Consider the following 20,434-nt stretch of genomic DNA (forward strand, 5'->3'; position numbering starts at 1 on the left):
TCTGCCAATATATTGTTTATGGTAGAACAAACATTTCATCATATAAATGACATTAGAGTAGGTAAAGCAGTATTTGATCCCTGCCCGGCCTCAGTAGCCCAGTGGTTATGACGTCACGCTGCTGAGCTCGAGGTCGAGGTTTCGATTCTGGCCGCTGCGGTTGGAGAACGATGAAGATGGAATACAAAAACGCTCATGCATCGTGCATTTGTGTGCGCGTTAAAGAACCGCAAAGGGTCAAATTATTCCGGAACCCTCATTACTTCGCGATAATCAGCATACCTTGGCACGTAATACCACTGAATTGTCTTTTTTTGTGGACAATATCATTTTTGGTGTTTCTAATTTGAATGTCATTTTGCGGGAGAACGCAATAAGATATGCCCACCGTCATAGCTGATCCACAATTTCAATACAGTCGAATCAACAGGTAAAAACAAACAAAGCAGGGGAGTTGACTGTGATATTCCTCTAAATCAGTGCCTGTCATGGAGAAGTTAATTTTGAGAAAGTGTACACGCTTGCCTAATTATATTTGTATATCTTTCCGGAATACACGTGCACCAAGGTCCCATGGACCCACTAGTATATCAGCATAACAAGTAGCCTGTTTTTGATGCTGGCCAGTGAAATGAAGACAAATTTATGAAAACCTTGATCAAAAAAGCATTCATGCGCTCTTTCTTTATTACCAAATTGAATGTTCATTTTCCATAACAATACAGGTAGCGGTGTCTTGGAATAAAAGACTACAAAAGGCAGCTTTCAAGTGTCCAATGCAAGCCAGTGCCTCAATGGCAAATGTCAAAATTAATTTATTTACCATTGTAGTCCACTTTAAAATCCACAATTTTTATGTTGCATTCGACTTTACAATTCAGTAAAACACAAAGTTTATTCCGTGGGAATCCCATATGAAATCAACGCAATAACTGGTAAACGAAATTACAATGGTTTCACGGTGGCCACTTTTCAAGAATGATCAGCGAATCTACAGTGATAGGTCCATGATATTTCCACGAAAATTTTGTTGATTGAGCAACAAGACGTCAATCGAATGCCCACTAGAATTCAACAACCATTTTTCGTAATGCTTTGATGCCGTTGAGCGACTCTACCAGAAGCTGGCTGTCCATGGTGCTTTCCCGTGCGGCGCCATTAACGCGTGCCTACACGCATAGCGCGATCTGGACAGTATATAGATTAACAAAGCCACCTTTTTTTCTCTTCACACTCACGATCTCCGCTTACCAACATCTCTCAGCCTCGTTGTCCGGGAGCGGGTCAGGGCACGTGCACCCTCTGTATGCTGGCGAGCAGCACGAGGATGTCCCCCTTGCGGACGCACAGCACGAACGGCTGGTTGACGAGGAACTCGACTACGTCGGGAGCGGGCGCCGACGAGGGCTCCTCGGACTCCTGCAGCTGCGGCAACGTGGGCGTGACGCCCTCGTGCACGCCCACCTGCACCTTGTGCAACACCCACGTCAGGCTCACCGGCGTCGCCGTCGTCACCGTCCTGCATGCACCAGGTACAGCGACCAGTCCGTTGTATTAACAGTCGCAACTAGCTCAGCGAAGTGCCATAAAAAAATGCTAGCGGTAGGGTAAACTGAGAGAATTGGAGCGCGTTCGCGTTTAACTTTTCAGCGCAAAACATTACGCGAGGGCGGAAGATAAACCACACCACACGAGCGCTGACTTCGACATGAACGTTGACTTTGAAGGAAGGGTTAAAAGAGAGCAAACATAAGACTGGATGCGCATTTGTATTGCGCACAACGTATCTCAGGGGGAGGGCCTAGGTTGCGTTTAAAAATGGCATAACAGCCCATTTGACCACGGACTACCGAGTGACCTAGGTAGGTGAGAAAACAGATACATACAGGATAACACGCACACATGCAAACATACATAGATACATACATAGCCCCCGAATTGAGCGTGAGGTACGTTAAGAATATCAACGCATTAAAAGAGCGGTTAAATGGCACAGTTTAATAGCTGTATATGTTGCAGTGGCTGCGAGTAATGCAGCATTACTTCTTAATAATTCTTTTCATACTTGGACACCAACCTGCAGCTTTTCGAAGCCAACGTGTCTTGCAGGTTCATTGGTATTGATTTTTGCTACTGTGTCATTTCTCTAGCAAAGAAAGATAAAAAACGACAACCTATCCGGTTCACTTGTCTTAGCTTTCATTTCGTTACGCGTACCTGAAATTGGCCTCATCCGTAAAGGCCTCGCGGATGCCGAGCTTCTGCAGGACGTCAGTGAGCTCGGCCTCGAAGGTGGCCGAGAAACGCGGCAGCTCGATCCTCACCTTCTGGCGCTCCTTCACTGCCTCGAACACACGGTTCAGCACCTGCACGTGACGAAGATTTTCAGTGCTATCGGTGTCCATAGCAAGCGTTTGAAGAGAAACAAAAGTTCCACAAAGTTGCTTTCGCTTTCGTCTTCAGGGCGGTAATATGGTTCGCTTATATTTAGGTAAACAAGGCAACAGTGCTTACTAAGCAGCCACTACACCGACAACGGTCATGCTGGCACAGTATTGAAGCTCTGCAGCATCGTCCTTCCATAAGGTTGCTAATCAGAACGAAAGTTACGGCTGATAGACTGATTCGATCTAAGGCCCCAAAGCTTAACAGAGGTTTAGCCAAACGTCGTAGTGAAGAACTCCGCCTTGTAAGCGACAACCTGACATTGTATAACGAGCGGAAGAACCTCGGAAAGCGAACATATTGTATTTCACCCCCATGGGAACACCGCTGCAGTGTCTCGAATCCGCGACGTCGCGCTGAAAAAGAAAGTCACAGCCAATCAGCGACTGCGGCGGGCACTAAAGATATCGCAAACGCTAAATGGTGGGTCGTAAATCAAGTCGTTTGTATCGGACACATCGTATCTAAGAGATACAGCGCATACAATTAAAAAGAAACACCTCTGTTTTCATATCTGAAAGAATCGTAAACCGGAACAGAGAAGGTCACCTTTTCCAAGGGCACGCCATATACCAATCTGTGCTGCAGCCACATCAAAAATGAAGACTTTGCAGTGGTATTTTTTAAATATCAATTTGCCATGCCATCATATACTATGATGTGGTTATGTACTTACCACCTATATGCAAAAGCTGTCTCAATTGGCAGTTTCCGCGTACTGTGTGTCCTGTCTATGAGCTTTCAGTGGGTTTCTTGCGTAAGATTACAAGTCTCAAATTGCTGCAACATACTTTCTGCTTCCGGCTAACTTCAAGCTAATGCCAATGTGTGCGGGGTGGTTAGCCAAGAACGCTAGGAAACAGTCCTTGAAGGCTTTGTATCGGCATAACCACGCGTGCTTACTCGGTAGTTCTCTACAACATCCCCCAATACGTGCTCGTTCCTAGTGGAACCGCAGTGGACGCGGCCGCCACCAATTCGGCTGCGAAAAAATTGAGTAAAAAATGAGGTAAATTTTGGTATGCGCATGCAAACTTTTCCTTTCGCTGTGCGCGTGTGTCCATGACTGACTGATAGGCGCTGGTTTCGCCAGATATTTGCGCATATAGATTTTATCGTTTTTACAGCAAAGCTGTATATGCCTAGGTTTCTATGTATTTTTTGTGTTTGTGCGTCAACAATATAAAAAGGTGAACATTGGCTGATCCCGGAGATAGTGCAATACCGGGCCGGCCGGCGGCGGAGGTGAAACAGGCTTCAAGAACTGCGCCCATAATAAAAAGAGTTATAAATAATAATAAATGAAATAAATAAAGCAAGATGCATTGCTACAAGTTGATGGGTATACTGGAATCGTTTGTGAGCAGCACATGGACTCATGAGCAGGAGGCGTTGCCATATACGCAAATGACACAATGTATATACTACCATACACCCTTGACTCGCAAGAAAACAATGCCACCGGCTGTGGGGATGTCTGTGTCATACAAACGAAAGATGGGATCGCGATATCCACTGCATCTCTGAGCACACCCAAGTGTGATATTGAAAAGTTCATGACCACGCATTTCACATAGGTTAGCCGCGATGACAATACCCCTGTGATGGTCGTTGGAGATTTCAATGTGGACATTTCAAAACCACACAAGCAATGCTTCATTCAGTTTGTGCCAGAAGAGTTTGGTTTGAAGTGCCCCACCAATCCAAGTCACTCAACTGCTAAATAACGGTTGTGTATAAATTCAACTTTGGCCAAGAATCTGTCCAAGGTTGTAACAGAACTAATCAGTGATCAGTAATCACAAAGGTATCGTCACTACCAATACCACATGATGAAAATAAAGACATGTAGCCTAGTTTAGCCCTTTGTGGTGTGCTTCGGCTTCGCTGATTGAACATGGGCTGAACAGAGTGGAATGGGTCCTCAATCATTTTAGCACGATAGCGTTCAGGGCCCCGTGTCGCAGAAAATCCGGCGTCGGGTGTCGGCATTGCCAACCGCGGCCGAGAAAATCATCCCCAACCACGGAGGCCCTCGAAATATATTTTACGACTAAAGTTGCTCACAATTTGTCTTGCATTCTTTACAGAGTTATTCTTCGGAATCTTGAGCGTGACAGCCAACAAACAATTGTCATGAAACAAAACACCGACAGCGCATGCCTTTTATGCAAAATCTTCTCAGGCTGAAATATTAAAGGTGCAAACAATAAAAGAAGGCCAGCCCACGGAAGAGGCCGCGTTTCTACCAGAAAGCGCGCCTTCGGGCATACGGTTCATCGCCAGCGTTTCCCGGTAAACATTACGGTTACATAAGTTGCAGTTTAGAAGAATTATTCAAGCTCTTAGACTGGGAAGGCTTAGGAGTTAGGATCAACGGCGAATATCTCAGGAACCTTCGGTTTGCAGATGACATTGTCCTATTCAGCAACAATGGAGACGAATTACAGCAAATTATTGAGGACCTTAATCGAGAAAGTGTAAGAATTGGGTTGAAGAAGAATATTGTAATGAATGATACAAGGACGTCTGAGATAACTATTTATTGGGGGCGAACTTGTGCCCGGCAAGTAAAAAAGTTGTCGCAGTTTCACCTGAAAGGCGAAGCATCAATTGCGATAGCAAATTTGTAGAGAGCTATACGGAGTAATGATATTAGCTTTATCAGCTGTATAAACTTGGACATGCAGCAGCACCGGCAACACGCAGAACTGTTGTCGACGCCGTCGGCGTTTTGCCCGCGTTCGCTCAAAATGCGTGCGGCGTTGGTGACTGTTGCCGGAGCCTCTGATATAAATAGGCACTTGGTGCCGCAGCTAAACGTCGCCTCCCTTCCCTCCTCCTCCCCCTCATGGCCTTTCGTGCGTCGGAAGGCGAGTTTGCTCTACATATATGGTGATTGTAAAGGAGGAAAGAGACGCCTACTTCTTCAGCCCTTAAGGGAGCACGGCGCAGAACGCGCGTTTGTTCTTCGCCGAGCGTTCACTCCCCGTGAAAGCGCGCGCCCCTCGCGGCCTTTCACTCGCACATACAGCGTTCGGCGCGCGGCGACGATTTCATCTCCATTGACGTCATACGGAACCTCACGGCGACGGCGACGGTGACGCCGACGCCGACGGCAGAAATCTGCTTTTGAGTGTCCATATAATTGCTATCGCAATAATAAATTAAATAGCTGCAGCGTTCCAAGCAGGAGATCAAGAAGCCTTCTTTTTCACGAGCGGCGCTTCACTTCCTCTTCTTTTTTTGACAACGGTCACATATATCCCAGCTGGTGCGTGCGGCCAATGCACGTGCCATTACGTCTTCGTATTTGTTGTTCTTACTAATACGCCGTTGTCCTCTTGGAGGGCGCACGAACCTGCGCGCGTTATTTAAAGACGGTTTTTGTCTTGCGTCAATATGCAGAGGACAAATATAATGTTTAATAGCCTGGCAAGGGAACAAGAATTCAGGATCGCCAGTCATCCGCTAGAGTCTGTAAAGGAGTACGTTTATCTAGGTCAATTACTCACAGGGGACCCTGATCACGACAAAGAAATTTACAGAAGAATAAAATTGGGTTAGAGTGCATACGGCAGGCATTGCCAAATCCTGACTGGGAGCTTACCACTGTCCTTGAAAAGAAAAGTGTACAATCATTGCATTCTACCGGTGCTAACATATGGGGCAGAAACTTGGAGGTTAACAAAGAAGCTCGAGAACAAGTTAAAGACCGCACAAAAAGCGATGGAACGAAAAATCATCGGACTAACGTTAAGAGACGGAGAGAGCGTAGTGGATCAGAGAATAAACGGGGATAGCCGATATTTTAGTTGACATTAAGCGGAAGAAATGGAGCTGGGCAGGCCATGTAATGCGTAGGATGGATAACCGGTGGACCATTAGGGTTACAGAATGGATACCAAGAGCAGGGAAGCGCAGTCGAGGTCGGCAGAAAACCAGATGTGATGATGAAGTTAGTAAATTTGCAGGCACATGTTGGAATACGCTAGCGCAAGACAGGGGTAATTGGAGATCGCAGGGAGAGGCCTTCGTCCTGCAGTGGACATGAAATATAGGCTGATGATGATGAAGCTGCAGTTGCCAGGAAGTGTGAGAAACAGTCAAGGATCTTTGAATGCTACTGCGTTCCACTCTTGAAGGCGAAGCTTAAGCGTCCTCCAATTTTTTTATTTGTCACCACAATGAAACTGCTTAGCTGAAATAAAATAATTTGTGGGGTTTACTGTTTCAAAATTGGACAACATGTTATAAGGCAACCGCAGTGTTCGGCTTCGAGATCATTTTCACCAATGTTTTCTTTAATTGACTCCGAGATTGTGTATCGTATTCTTTCTTTTCTTCTTTCTTATGCAGCTACTTGCTTCGTAGAAGTGGTATGAGGCCTTCATTTCTGAAACGTGGAAGAAATCAAGTATTATACAAGCTCTCATCGCAGCAAATTCTAAACACACGCTAAATTTAGCGCGTCTTCTGGCTGTGAACCAACTACCTTAGGCACGTTACAAACATTGCTGCTTGCGGTCGTGTGAAATCGGTGATGCCTTGGTTGGTGCAGTGGCCACAATCGCACTGTGATGGTCTTGCATAAAGATGGGATAATAGGTGGACAGAAGTTAAGAAAGCTGCGTCGCATTCTGTGAAACGTTTCAGAAGGTCAAGCTTTCCCCGTGTCGAATGACACATTTGTGTGTTTGCTTTCACTGCAACACGATGACTGAAGCGTGCATCAGTGGCCCCCTCCGATCTACACCTTCGATTTTTGCGATGTAAAGAGATATCCTTGCGCAGCATCAGCTACGAAACTTCTGGCTTTGGCTAGCGTTTTGAATTGGTCGTATTAAGCTTTAGATGATACAAACTTTATCTGAAAACTTCCAGGACAATTTTAGATGTGAAGCATCATGGTCGGGGCTATGTCACTCACTCCCTCCCTCCCTCCGCCGTGCGGCGTCCACACCCCTACTGCGCATGCGCATCCTCCTCCCCATCCTCTCCTTGTCTCATCTCCTCTCCTCCCTCCTCCGCCTCCTCTCCTTGTCTCATCTCCTCACCTCTCGGCATTCCTCCTCTCCTCTCTGACGCTCCTCTCCGGGTTGCGCAACGAATGGCAACACCTGCGGCTCCGCGCGCGATAATGCGAAGCAGCTTAGGTTAGAGGCGCGACGGTAGGCGCCCCAGAGGCACCGGCAACAGTCACCAACGCCGCGCGCGTTCGGTGCGAACGCGGGCAAAACGCAGATGGCGTCGACAACAGTTCTGCGCGTTGCTGGTGCTGCTGCATGTCCAAGTTTATACAGCTGATAAAACTACCTTGAGTCGACCCCATGGCTGCTTCGCATACTACTCAGGGTTCCCCTACGGGAACATGGTGCAATTTTTTTAGCATGCGATAGCGGCAACGGGGCGGCGGCGGCGGCATCATCGCGACCCGAAATGGCGATTGGACTGAGCCCATATCAGCTTACGCTGTAAAAGTATCTCTAGCCTCCACGATGTTTCACCTGATGTATTAAACGGAGCATAGGCACCGCAAAGCTCAAGACACAGCGAAGCTGGCCGATTGATATCGAGCGGATAGCCTCCAACGCGTTCGCGTCGGCAAGCAGCAACGTTCTTGACACTGTGCCAACCTTAGTTGGCCTGCTGCGTTTGTGGCTTGCCAGGAACGCTGTCACTCGTAGGCGTCGACGCGCCCCGCTCTAGTCACGCGAAATGTCGCCAACGCGTTCAGCGTCGGCAAACGACAGCGTTCTTGACATGCCACAACCACTGGCTAACCAAGGTTGGCACAGTGCCAAGAACGCTGCTGTTTGCCGACGCCGAACGCATTGGAGGCTAGCCACTCGATATCAATCGGCCAGCTTGGCTGTGTCTTGAGCTTTGCGCGGCCTTGTGCAAGCTTTCGCTTTTTAGGGGCGAAGCTCCTTATAGCGGCACCCGTTCCGTCCCCGTCGTAGTAGTAGTAGTGTGTAACCAGTCTGAGAAAAATGAGAAAAAAATTCCGAAGTTGTGTCCGTAGCGCGGAATCGAACCAGGGACCCCTCGCTTCCGAGCGCGCAGCGTTAGCCCACTACGCCACGAAGCAGACATGGACAAACGCACCACGATGGCTATAAATACCCAACATTAACGAAAGGCCGCGTTTCTAGCGCGTTTCTAACGCGTTTGTGCTAGCGCGTTACGGCCCGTGTAAGAAAGAAGCTGGTGTAAGACGCTGTGGCCTCTCCACCTTACCTTCAACGCGTTTCGAACGCGCTGCCCAAGGCGGTGGCAAGTCAAGTTCAAGTCGAGGAGCGTTTATGAATACGGGGGGTATACTATCTCAGCAGTCATGTGATGGCGTCGGCAAACGCGGTGCACGTTCAGGCATGTGTAAATGGCTGCGTAAGACGTTGTGGCCGCTCCCCCTTACTAGAGAGTACTGCACGTTTCTAACGCGTTTGTGCTAGCGTCCCCTTAAGCGGGAGATCCGATGATTCCCTCCGGAGCTTCGCCCACTCATCATCATTCACCTCGTGGATCTGCTGTCATTTTTTTCTTTATTCCTGAGTTTGCAATACTAAAAAGGGCCAAATGTTGTTTTTATGTTACCTGGGATGTGTTCTTAACTTGACATGACATCGGCCATGTTTCGGCGCAAACTCAGTAGCTCGCAGGGCTGTGCTTAGCAACACATTGCTCGGGTTGTTGTCGCATTAGTTAAGGTGACACAATGGATGCTACCAAGTCATCCTCAGCATTTCTTTCGGAATTTATTGTTTATTGGTCGAATATTGATTCACGTTTAAGAACCCCAGGTGGTCCCAGTTCTGCGTTAAGTTCGGGAAAACCCTTAGTGACACGTGGAACATGATTAAGCAAGCATCTGCAGGCAAGGCACTTTCAAGAAGTCGTGTTTTCGAGTGGCACAAAAGGTTTCGTGAAGGCAGCGACTCAGTGCAAGACGACCCCAGAGCTGGTCGCCCGTCTACAGCACATACCGATGCAGACGTGGAGCGTGTAAGGCAGTTATTGCAAAAAGACCATCGTGTAACTGTGCGTACGATATCAGAAGAACTGATTTTGAATCGTGATGTATGTCATAAGATTTTACGCGAAGATTTAGGGAAACGGAAACTTCATGCAAAAATTGTCCCTCACTCACTAACAGAAGAACAGAAAGAGGAAAGACGAAGAATTTGTGCTGAACTATTGGATAGAGCCAAACGTGATCCCACATCTGTGTCAAAAGATTATTGCAGCGGATGAAAGATGGTGCTACCAGTATGATTCTCACACGAAGCGTCAAAGTGCTGAATGGCGAAGTCATGGATCACCAGCGTCGAAAAAAACTCAAACGACAACCGTCGAGAACAAAGACAATGTTGATCGTATTCTTTGATAGTAAGGATTGGTTCGCCATGAGCATGTTCCTCCAGATCAAACAGTGAACTCAACTCTTTACATCGAAGTCTTGAAACGTTTGCGAGAAACCATTCGACGTCGCCTCCCTGAATTGTGGCATTCTCAGGACTGGTTCCTACTGCATGACGATGCAAGACCCCATTCTTCTTTATATGGTAACGAGCATCTGGCCAGACATTTTGTTATTGCCATCCCACATCCGCCATATTCGCCCGACCTCTCACTGTGTGATTTTTTCTTGTTTCCGCGAGGCAAAGGGCGTCCGAAAGGAAAGCTTCATCAAGATATCGCAGACATCCAACGGGCTTTCACAAATGAGCTTAAAAGCATCGCAATTAAGGATTTGTCTGCTTGCTTCCGAGACCTCCAGAAACGTTGGCAATTCTGTGTAGATAGCCAAGGGAGCTTTGATAGGAGCTAGGATCATTACTTGGTAAGTGCAATTTTCGATTTTGACGACCTTTGTCGTGGAAAGTTTCTGACAAAGGTTGTATTATTAATACCTGTTGCGGACCCAACATAGCGAGTTTATGTGCAGTGTCGCTTGACAAGCGTTCTAGTAGAACTGTATGTAAAGGTTAGCACTGCTGCCCTCGAAACTGACCTATCACTGACCGACAGATCTCCAATTGACGTTCCAGAGCTGTCCCGGCTCCTTAGGTTCGGATTGTCGAATACATATTTTGTCTTCCAACAGAACATTTTATTTGACCTGCAAACGCATGGTACGACTATATGGGTGCATTTGTTTCTGTTTCTGCTGCCAATCTTGCTTTGGACGACGTAGAAATTCGGGGGCTCGCACCTTTGACGCCTGCTGCAAAGGTACTTCTAAGGTATGTAAGTATTGGCTTCTGCATACCCGCCGTGGTTGCTCAGTGGCTATGGTGTTGGGCTGCTGAGCACGAGGTCGCGGGATCGAATCCCGGCCACGGCGGCGGCATTTCGAAGGGGGCGAAATGCGAAAACACCCGTGTACTTAGATTTAGGTGCACGTTAAAGAACCCCAGGTGGTCCAAATTTCCGGAGTCCCCCACTACGGCGTGCCTCATAATCAGAACTGGTTTTGGCACGTAAAACCCCATAATTTAATTTTTTTTTGGCTTCTGCATAACTCACAAGCATGCTCTCTCTGCTTTCCCTGCCTGTCTTGACAGTGGGAAAAGGCGATTCAGTTCACCGTCGAGCAAGAAGCAAGCGGTGGTCTACCGCTTCTTAACGCTCTTGTCAAGGGTGGTAACAGTGGCCTGTTATTCAAGGCCTACAGAAAGTCAACACATACTAGTCCGTACCTGCATTTTAACTCGGTACATCAGCATTCACACAAGAGGCCTGTTGCTGCTACGCTGTTCCAGCGAGCAAACACCATTTGCACAAAACAGAAAAATTACACAGGTGATGCTGTGAACGTGGTTGACGATTTAAAAACCTGTAGCTACTCTTCATTTCTTATCTACTCAATGCAGTAAAAGCTGTCGAGCGCGGCGAGACCGCTTTCTGTTACATCGTCTCCGAGGAACGGAGCTGCCATTCCATGTGTCCCAGACACAAGTGCGACAGACCATCACTCGCATCATGCGCAGGACGACGTCAAAACTGCGCATGTGCCAATACGCAAATTAAGGAACGTTGTAGTTAACACAAGAGATGAGCTGCCATGTGAAAGCTTCCCCGGTATAGTCTATGTCATATCTTGCGGTGAATCTGAGGTGATTACAAATATATCAGCGAGACAGGTGAGTTAAAAAAACGAGTGAAAGAATTCGCGTAGCTTGCATTATATAGTGGCGCAAGGCTAAAGAAACAGCGGAGCTGATCGGCACCTTGCTTGTCCTGACCTTACGGATTACGCTTTTCCAGAATTTATAAAATATTGATCGATTATCGATTACCCATTGATTGGATATCGCAAGGTATTGGCCACGTATTTGGGCTAGGCTAAGCACTACCAAGTCATCCTCAGCATTTCTTCCGGAATTTATTGTTTATTGATCGATTATCGATTCACGTTAAAGAACTCCAGGTGGTCCAAATAATTCCGGAGTCCCCCACTACGGCGTGCCTGAGAATCAGTCCGTAGTTTTGGCACGTAAAACCCCATATTTAATTTTAATTAGCTATTGATTGGCTATCGATTGGCTATTGCAAGGTATTGGCCACGTACTTGGGCTATGCTAAGCACTACGAAGTCATCCTCAGCATTTTGCGGAATTTATTAATTATTGATCGATTATCCATTAGCTATTGATTGGCTATCGCACGGTGAAGCGAGGCGGAGCTATGAGCAGTGTCGTCATGGCTAGCGCGGCGGTGGAGGAGCTAGGCGAAGCGAGTAGTAGCTGTGCGCAGTGACGTCATCGCTAGGCGAGTTTTTGCAAAAAGCTTAAACAGCTCCGCTGTTAAAAGCACGAGTACGACGTCTGAAAACGGCACGTGGACTCGAGTGCCCTTGCTGAACATGCGGAGGCCACAGTAATAACTGCTCAAGTGCACATGTTTTAGAGAAAGATAATCTCACGTCACTAGAATTCTTGCACATCAGACCATGACGCACACGCTGAATATAATTAAACGACGGGACACTTCCGACGATGTATACTCAAGCGTTCTTAAGTACGGGGTGTTTGTCATTGGTGTTTTATTGGGAATGCGGTCCGAGGGTTCTAAGCTTGACCAGCTGGTTCATGTACGTTCAACGTAGTGAAGCGCGCATCGAATGGGGCAAGTGAACGAATGAGACAGACGCGCTATCCTGTTCGCTCCCGTGTTCCGTTGTTTCCGCGGTTCATCGTGTTGAGCGCCGCACAGTCGATCATTTTTCTGCGCACACTGACCTCAGGCGTAAGATTGACGCAGAGCTCGTCGAACTTTCCCGTTGGCATAATGATGGTGGCCGAGTAGGAGTCGCTCGAGAAAGGCAGCTCGACGGCGCGCAGGCCCAGCTCCTGGATGCAGGCGTAGCCGACCATGGCCGTCTGTCCCATCGTGGGCACGGCCGTCCAGCTGCCGAAGGGACGCCGCATCGTCGGGATCTTGGGGAACGGCAACTTCCACAGCGTGTCCAGCGTGGCCGAGCTTACGAGCACGATGCGGCTGTCGCCGTCCAGTGGGCAGTCTGGAGGGATCACCTGCGCCACACAGCGAGAAGATTGCTGTCAGCCATCGCACTGTCCGCGTTATAATAGTAGGCTGTAGTGAGCCTCATCGCATAATTGTACGCCGTGCGCAAAATAACACTATATGCAGCCAAAATAGGGGCATATGATAGTGATGTACGATGACAACCACGGGTTTTATCAGGCGATAGCATAAACATGTCTGACGATACGAGCCACAGCGATGTTTAAAAGCGATTTGTACGTTATTAGCTCCTTGTAAATTCTTCAGATAGACTAAGAGGCGTATATCTTTTGTACTATGCCCATGTGGTATAACTCCTGCCGATGCAAGCGTCACATAAGTGTACTGTGGCCTTACCACGTATTATAAGCCCATGTGGTCACGAACGCTGGTCATGATCACCTCCACATCGCTTCCACGGTATGGACGCTCTGGGAGCTAGGATAACTATTATACTGAAAACACTTCAAAAATGATGCTCGTGTGTTAGCCGCTTCATACGAAACAGGGGCTGTATTCACAAAGATTTTCATCCATAACTGCTCTTTGCCATAAGTTGGCCGCCTTCCCTATCAGGCCAGCATCAGGATAGGCAGCAAGTTTCTCTTACGAATCATTCTATCCTGCGAACGTTTCCTGAATACGAGGCCAGACATTTTTGCGTGATACATAGTCTCTTGTAGTGCCCATCAAATATCTGTTTTGTTATGGTTCTCACTTTATTTTCTTGACGTTGTCAGCAGCTGCACGCAATAGCGCATGCGGGTTAGCCACAACCTTTACGTAGTTATCTACATAGGTCCTATGGTTCGTGCTTTCGCGCATGCCTCATAACAACCACGAAGGTAAGTCGCTGATATCCTCGATGAAGTAAAAATGCCGCAGTTTCACCGGAAAGGCGAAGCATCAATTGCGATAGCAAATTAGTAGAGAGCTATACGGAGTAAGGACAGTAGTTTTATCAGCTGTATAAACTTGGACGTGCAGCAGCACCAGCAACGTGCAAAACTGTTGTCGATGCCGTCGGCGTTTTGCCCGCGTTCGCACCGAACGCGCGCGGCATTGGTGACTGTTGCCGGTGCCTCTGGCGGCGGCTCGGAGGTTTTCGACGAGATCAGAACGGGACGCTCGTCGAACAGCGTCGTAAACCTTTACCACTGTGATAATATATTGCACGCGAGAGTGGCAAACACAAACATATGAAGACAGTGTGCCATGCGGTGGCGAAGAGGACACCGACTCTTGGCCAATACCCATGAGTGGGTATGTACTTTAAGGTCATCATCATCATCGACACCGATTGGCGAGCGTCGACAGTGGCGCCTCGAAAAGCGTGGCTCGAGAGAGCGTGGCCCGTGATGGCGTGAGCAGTGCGCGAGGTTCAGCGTTCGACAGCAAAGAGCTTCCGCGCTGGGCGTCCGGCCCATAGGTGCTATCGCCGCTCGCGTCACAACGTCTGCACCCGAATCAAAGCTGTCACCAGCTGAGCGGCCACAGAGCTACCTCGTCCAGTTCTTCCGCTGGACAACTGGTCCAGGAGGGCTGGCGGTGTGTTTGTGTCCTTGTGTGCCCACACATCAGACTTGTGTCCAATACAAGTCTGATGTGTGTTTGTGCTTCTGCGTACTGTTCCTATCTCTTTATGGAGTAATCCTGCACCCAATAACATCACAACCACTTTCTCGCCTCGCAACGTTTTATTGCGATAGCAATTATATGGACACTCCAAAGCAGATTTCTGCCGTCGGCGTCGCCGTCGCCGTGAGGTTCCGTATGACGTCAACGGCGATGAAATCGTTGCCGCGCTCCGGACGCTGTATGTGCGAGTGAAACGGCACGAGGGACGCGCGCTTTCACGGGGAGCGAACGCACGTCGGAGAGCAAACGCGCGTTCTGTGTCGTGCTCCCTGAAGGATGCAGAATTAATCGTCTCTTTCCTCCTTTCCATATATAGAGAGCAAACGCAACTTTTTCCGTCGCGCGAAAGGCTGTGGGGGGAAGGGAGGGAGGGGAGGCGACGTTTAGCTGCGGCACGAAATACGTATTTATATAAAAACGCCGCGCGCGTTCGGTGCGAACACGGGCAAAACGCTGACGGCGTCGACAACAGTTCTGCGCGTTGCATGGTGCTGCTGCATTTTCAAGTTTATACAGCTGATGAAACTACTATCCTTACTCCGTATAGCTCTCTACTAATTTGCTATCGCAATTGGTGCTTCGCCTTTGGGGTGAAACTGCGACAATTTTTTATATAATTACGCATTTGATGCCGCTGCTAAACGTCGCCTCCCCTCCCTCCCTCCCGTCCCCCCATGGCCTTTCGCGCGACGGAAGAAGTCGCGTTTGCTCTGTCTCTCTCTCTCTCTCTCTATATATATATATATATATATATATATAAGGTGATTGTAAAGGACGAAAGAGACGCTTAATTCTGCAGCCCTTCAGGGAGCACGGCGCAGAACGCGCGCTTGCTCTCCGACGTGCGTTCGCTCGCCGTGAAAGCGCGACTCGCACATACAGCATACGGCGCGCGGTGACGGTTTTATCGCCGTTGACGTCCTATGGAACCTCACGGTGACGGCGATGATGACAGTGACGACCACGCCGACGGCAGAAATCCGCTTTGAGAGTCCATATAATAGGTTACCCGTAAAAGAGCGAGGGATTCTGGGATGCGCCGTCTGCTCGTTGTTACCGGTTCGAGGAAGCGCAGCCGCTGCCACCGCTTCGCCGCTGAAGCCTATTGATGCGCTTGCAGTCCGGCTTTGTCACGCACCAAGATTACCCGGTTGCAGGCGCCTAGCAAAACCATGATCGACAGTTCAGGCGTTGGCTGCTCAAGTTCAACCGTTAAAGGTAAACTCATGTAACTACGGCCTTGCAATGTCCGTTGCTGAGTCAGCTGTGCACAAGCATCAGAGGCATGGCTGCCACTTCCAAAACTGAACCATCAGTGAACAGCAAGAAAATGAACGTACAGTGGCACTTGTCAGGCGGCGATGAGCTGTGTATAGGGCCGACACGGAATGATTCCCCAAGATATTTATTTCTTTAACATTAAAAAATTTTAATTATGAGGTTTTACGTGCCAAAACCACGATCTGACTTATGAGGCATGCCGTAGTAGGGGAAATTTGTCCACCTGGGGTTCTTTACCGTGCACCGAAATCTAAGTACACGGGTGTTTTCGCATTTCGGCGCCATCGAAATGCGGCCGCCGTGGCCGGGATTCGATCCCAAATTCGATTCGATCCCATTGACGCAAGCAATAATAACTATTTTAGTACACGCATGCACATATAGAGGTAGTATGAAACATGGTTTTACAGCGCAAATTTATACGGGACACGGCGAGATCCATACATAATACTCATAACCAACTTGCCCGCCTTAGTTCCTTGAATACAGATAGAGATAATGCGCAGCCGTAATATGTCGGCGATACGGCCATTTCCCCATCTTGTTGACAAAAAAACGAGAACTTCTAACTAAGTACCACTTCAAATGAACCTCGAGTTTTGACCAAGAAATGCCGGCAGTTATCAAACATTTTCAGCACTTCATTTTCTAATTACGCTGGCTGCGCCGTTACTGACGATACCGGTTGCAGCGGTGATCACAGGGCAGTATTTACCAGGCTGCTATAGCCATCACCTCAGCACCCGATTTTCTAAGTAATGCTTCTATACGCTTGATAAAATGACTGACCCACAGGCAGAGCACTCAGTGACGGTGCGTCCAAGCAGCGGCAAATGTCGTAGAGCTAAACCTGGCAGAAACAAACAAACAAAAAAAGCTGCCGAAACGAAAACCAGAGTTCGTTTATGAATAAAAGCGTATCCTTGCCTTTATGGGCTCGTCATCGTCGCGCCCAGAGTGAACTGAAACCTAGAAATCAGCTGCATGAATGGTACGACATTGCTGTTCCACAAAGCGGATGGAAAGCTTCGCACGACTGACAGTTGAAACCGCGTAGAAAAACACGTGCGCCGGGCATGCCGCCGATGCCGCCGCGTCGTCCGTCGAACCGGAAGCTGCTAGCAGACGGCGCGCCCCACAATTCCCTGCGATTTCTCATTTTACGGGTCACCTATTGCTATCGCAATAAAAGACGTTCAAGGCAGGGACCTTACCTGCTTGATGCCCGTGATGGCCTCGGCCCAGGTGTTGACGAGCCGGCGTTCCTCGGCGCTGCGGCGTGCCAGGTTGGCCGACGACACCAGCGTTCGATAGACGCGCTGGCCGATCTTGCGGAACGAGTCGCTCAGCGGAAGGCTGCTGTTTACGAGGATCCGGTTGGCCATCCTGAAAGCGGTGTCCTCGTCCTCTGGTGCCGGCGAGTTCCCGAACGGTGCGAACACCAGGATGCGCCGCATGGACGTGTGGAACTGTGGCAGCTTCACCTTGAGCGCCTCGGCCATCTCGCGCTCGGTCGTGCGCTGAGAGCCGGCCATGAGCAGCGACACCACGATCATGGCGGCGTGCGGCGACACCAGCACGTTATCGTTGGGGCACTGGGTGAACAGGTTGCGGAAGATGTGGCAGCCCAGCAAGGTGATCGCCTGAGGAGCGTTGTCCATGGCTGGCACGTCTGTGGTCTGTCCTTCTTGCCTCGCGCAGCCACCAAAGAGGCGCGTGAGCTTCTTCTTTGTCTTTGGCGCGGATGTCGTGAGAATTAGGCCGGTGAATGAATTATACTCCGTTCTAAGGCTAGGGAGACCTCTTGCAGTGACTTTGTGCGCACTTAGATATAGTGTGTTTTTTTTTCACCGCAATTGGTGCGCAACTGTTTTTTACATAGACTCAGTATACATGGCTTGCACGTGACGTCACGTCCGCCCGCGCCGCTGCGTCCGCGCCATGCCGGAGCACCGCGCGCGCCGCCTTCGCATCTGATCGCGTGCGCTTATGCGGTCTCACTGTGTTTTCTAAGCGGATTTCACCGCTCCTCGCGAGAAATGCCACCCGTTTACAGTAGGCTTGCGTTTAACGAGGCATTTTACGCAGGACTGATCGGTTCGGCGCGTGCACGATATCAAGAAAAAGTGAAACTGTGCGACGATGTGGACCCGTACACGTTGCGACTGAGTGCGGATACGACGATGGACGTTGGCGCTTTCCCCGAGGTCTCGCACGGATGCATTGTAAACTGCCTAGTTTTCTCTTCAAGCTTCTCGACACTGGAGGAAATGAAGGCTTATAAATCGCTTGAATCCCACAACTACTTCACAAGCGGTTGGGTGAAAACACTGTCGGCGAAGCGGCTGCAAGGAGAAAAGGTGCTCCTACTAGGAGATGTAGGCTGCTGCCCCCGTTTTCCATGCCGCATTTTGTTTATAACATTCAGAGGCATTCCCTGGTTAGTCAGTGGTGCGTGCAGGAGACACGCAAGATTGGAGCTTGGTGCAGAGAAGAAACGAACTGATACTGTCCATTTAACAATCACGCAAAAGCGGAGTTTATGTGCTAGGGTCTGAAAATTTTCAAACAGGATATGCAGCTTGCGCGAGTGTTTTGTGGCTGGGAGAATGATGTGCGTACTTTCCATGCTTTATTTGGATCGATATTTCTGCATTGTTTACATGTATGTTTTGATTTCAACAGTTTTCAACAGGCTGTCTGTGTATGTGCGGTCGTCGTCACCGTCGTCGTAGCGGTTTTCGGGCGGCGTTGCGCCGACTCCAAAAGCTCTTGCCGGTGCAGCGGTCACCGCGTCGACCTCGGGAGTCGTTCGTTTAAACCATCGCCTTGCAGCACGCTCGCAGCGCGCAGTGCCTTCATTATTTGCTTTGTAGCCCAGCAAAAGCGTTGGCGCCCAGTCCGGGTTCGTTTCTTCACAGAGCTTGGACGGTCTTCCTACAAATGCAAACAAATGTGATTCTAGTGCAGCGTAAGTGCGCATTATGTAATATTGCGCAGGCTTAGCTGTTGCGAAGTGGGCGCCGCACACTCGAATGTTTGGGAGATCGCCCTTGAGATCAGCACGCTTGATACGCGCAAGCCACAGGCTGCACCGCTTCGAGCTAAGTGCTTTCGTTCGTTCGTCTTGCCATTCCACAACCTTCGGAAGCCGAAAAAGGTTCGTGTTTGCCGACTCCTTCCTCGAGCTTTTACTGCGGTTGCAACACCCAACAACTGCGCAAATAGCCATTGCAAAACAGTGCCATTCGCATACGTGGTGCCATATGGTGGTGCTCCGGGTGCTCCGGTATGGCGGAAACCTAACCCAGCATTGGCGGAAGTGACGTCAGTGCAAGCCATGTATAGGTTAAGTACATGACTAGCTTAACAGACTGGGATGCTGGCTTTCATTTCCAGGAAAGGAATCATAGCACCTGCTCCAGTTGCATGTTTTTGGTTATCAGGAATATTCAGCTTCACTTTTAAGATAACGTGCTGAAGCAGATAGAAGCACACGCATGCCATTAGCGGATAGTTTCGATAGCTTCTTACCTTACACTTGCCACCATGAATACGAAATTTTAGCGTTCTATTTTGTTATTAAACAAACAAACGTACTCCTAACAAGGTATTTTAATGTTAGCCGTGTGGCTACGCGGCTGCGCTACGTACTGCAGCATATTAACTTAAGCTTCTTGATACAGATTCACAGCACACTAACAGCGCAAGAAATAGGACGAGAAAATAGACGACGCCCATGTCTGCCAGCATGATACGATACTACGTACACAAGTGACTGCAGCTCCTAAAAAAAAATGTGGTGTCGGCTTTTACTCCTTTCGAAATATTCAGAGAGCACTTGTATGAATAATTACAGCACAGGCGCCGAGACGGACGAGCCAGGCTGGCGCTAAGATAAACGTTCACAACACACATTCCATTGCACGTTCAGTAATTACACACATATCATTTGCGGCTTTGTTCAGAGGCAGACGTGAGCTTTTGGGTTGGTGCTTGCTGCTAAGTTTTGTGCAAGAATATTGCTAGGAGCAGGAACCACTAATGCGCAATCACGAGCAATACACACACACATCCGTTTTCAGAAGCTGACGTTAATCACAGGTAGCGCGAGGGTCTCTGCGTTGACATGACGACTCCGCCGAATCCCGAATACTGCAGATGCGATGACAACAGCTATAGGGGCTTGTTGATAGGTCCTCTTGTAATTTGTTTAACCGCAGGTAGAACGACACAGGCATAAAACACACACGAGACAGCACACAACGCTGAACGACGACCTGCGAACAGCTGTTTACGTCCGCCATTTCTCCTCGTATTGAACTTCACAAACCGCTGTTGCGCACTCCAAACAAACTAAACTTTGAAGCGTTTTTAAATTACAAAACGCACATATTATTTGATCCTAATAAAGAGAGGTCAATTATATTATAACGCGCACGTCTTTTTCATTACATTAAACAAATTTATTCGGCGTGTGCGACAAAATCTGGCAGCAAGCAACCCTGGGCGTCGCATAATCGCATTGTTGACATCGCAC

General features: G+C 48.7%; 1 protein-coding gene across 1 annotated transcript; it reads right to left on the reverse strand.

Moving 5' to 3' along the window:
* Nucleotides 1-1,257: 1,257 nt before the first annotated feature.
* LOC119439954 (serpin A3-7) lies at nucleotides 1,258-17,725 on the reverse strand. Its single transcript, XM_049663081.1, has 4 exons — nucleotides 17,109-17,725; nucleotides 12,690-12,983; nucleotides 2,218-2,366; nucleotides 1,258-1,519 (listed from the first exon to the last, which is right to left on the reverse strand). Exons 1-4 carry the CDS (start codon nucleotides 17,553-17,555, stop codon nucleotides 1,285-1,287), a joined length of 1,125 nt encoding a protein of 374 aa, XP_049519038.1. The 5' UTR covers nucleotides 17,556-17,725; the 3' UTR covers nucleotides 1,258-1,284.
* Between the last annotated feature and the right edge of the window lie 2,709 nt (nucleotides 17,726-20,434).

The sequence above is a fragment of the Dermacentor silvarum genome, chromosome 2, assembly GCF_013339745.2.
Source record: "Dermacentor silvarum isolate Dsil-2018 chromosome 2, BIME_Dsil_1.4, whole genome shotgun sequence".
In the NCBI taxonomy this organism is placed as follows: domain Eukaryota; kingdom Metazoa; phylum Arthropoda; class Arachnida; order Ixodida; family Ixodidae; genus Dermacentor; species Dermacentor silvarum.

What these genes read in the sequence shown, in the direction of transcription:
- LOC119439954 (XM_049663081.1), bottom strand. Translation starts at nt 17,555, where the DNA reads ATGGACAACGCTCCTCAGGCGATCACCTTGCTGGGCTGCCACATCTTC. An exon ending in GCGTCAATCTTACGCCTGAG is followed by an intron (nt 2,367 to 12,689) that starts GTCAGTGTGCGC and finishes CGTCACGTGCAG; the next exon opens with GTGCTGAACCGTGTGTTCGA. An exon ending in ACGGATGAGGCCAATTTCAG is followed by an intron (nt 1,520 to 2,217) that starts GTACGCGTAACG and finishes TGGTGCATGCAG; the next exon opens with GACGGTGACGACGGCGACGC.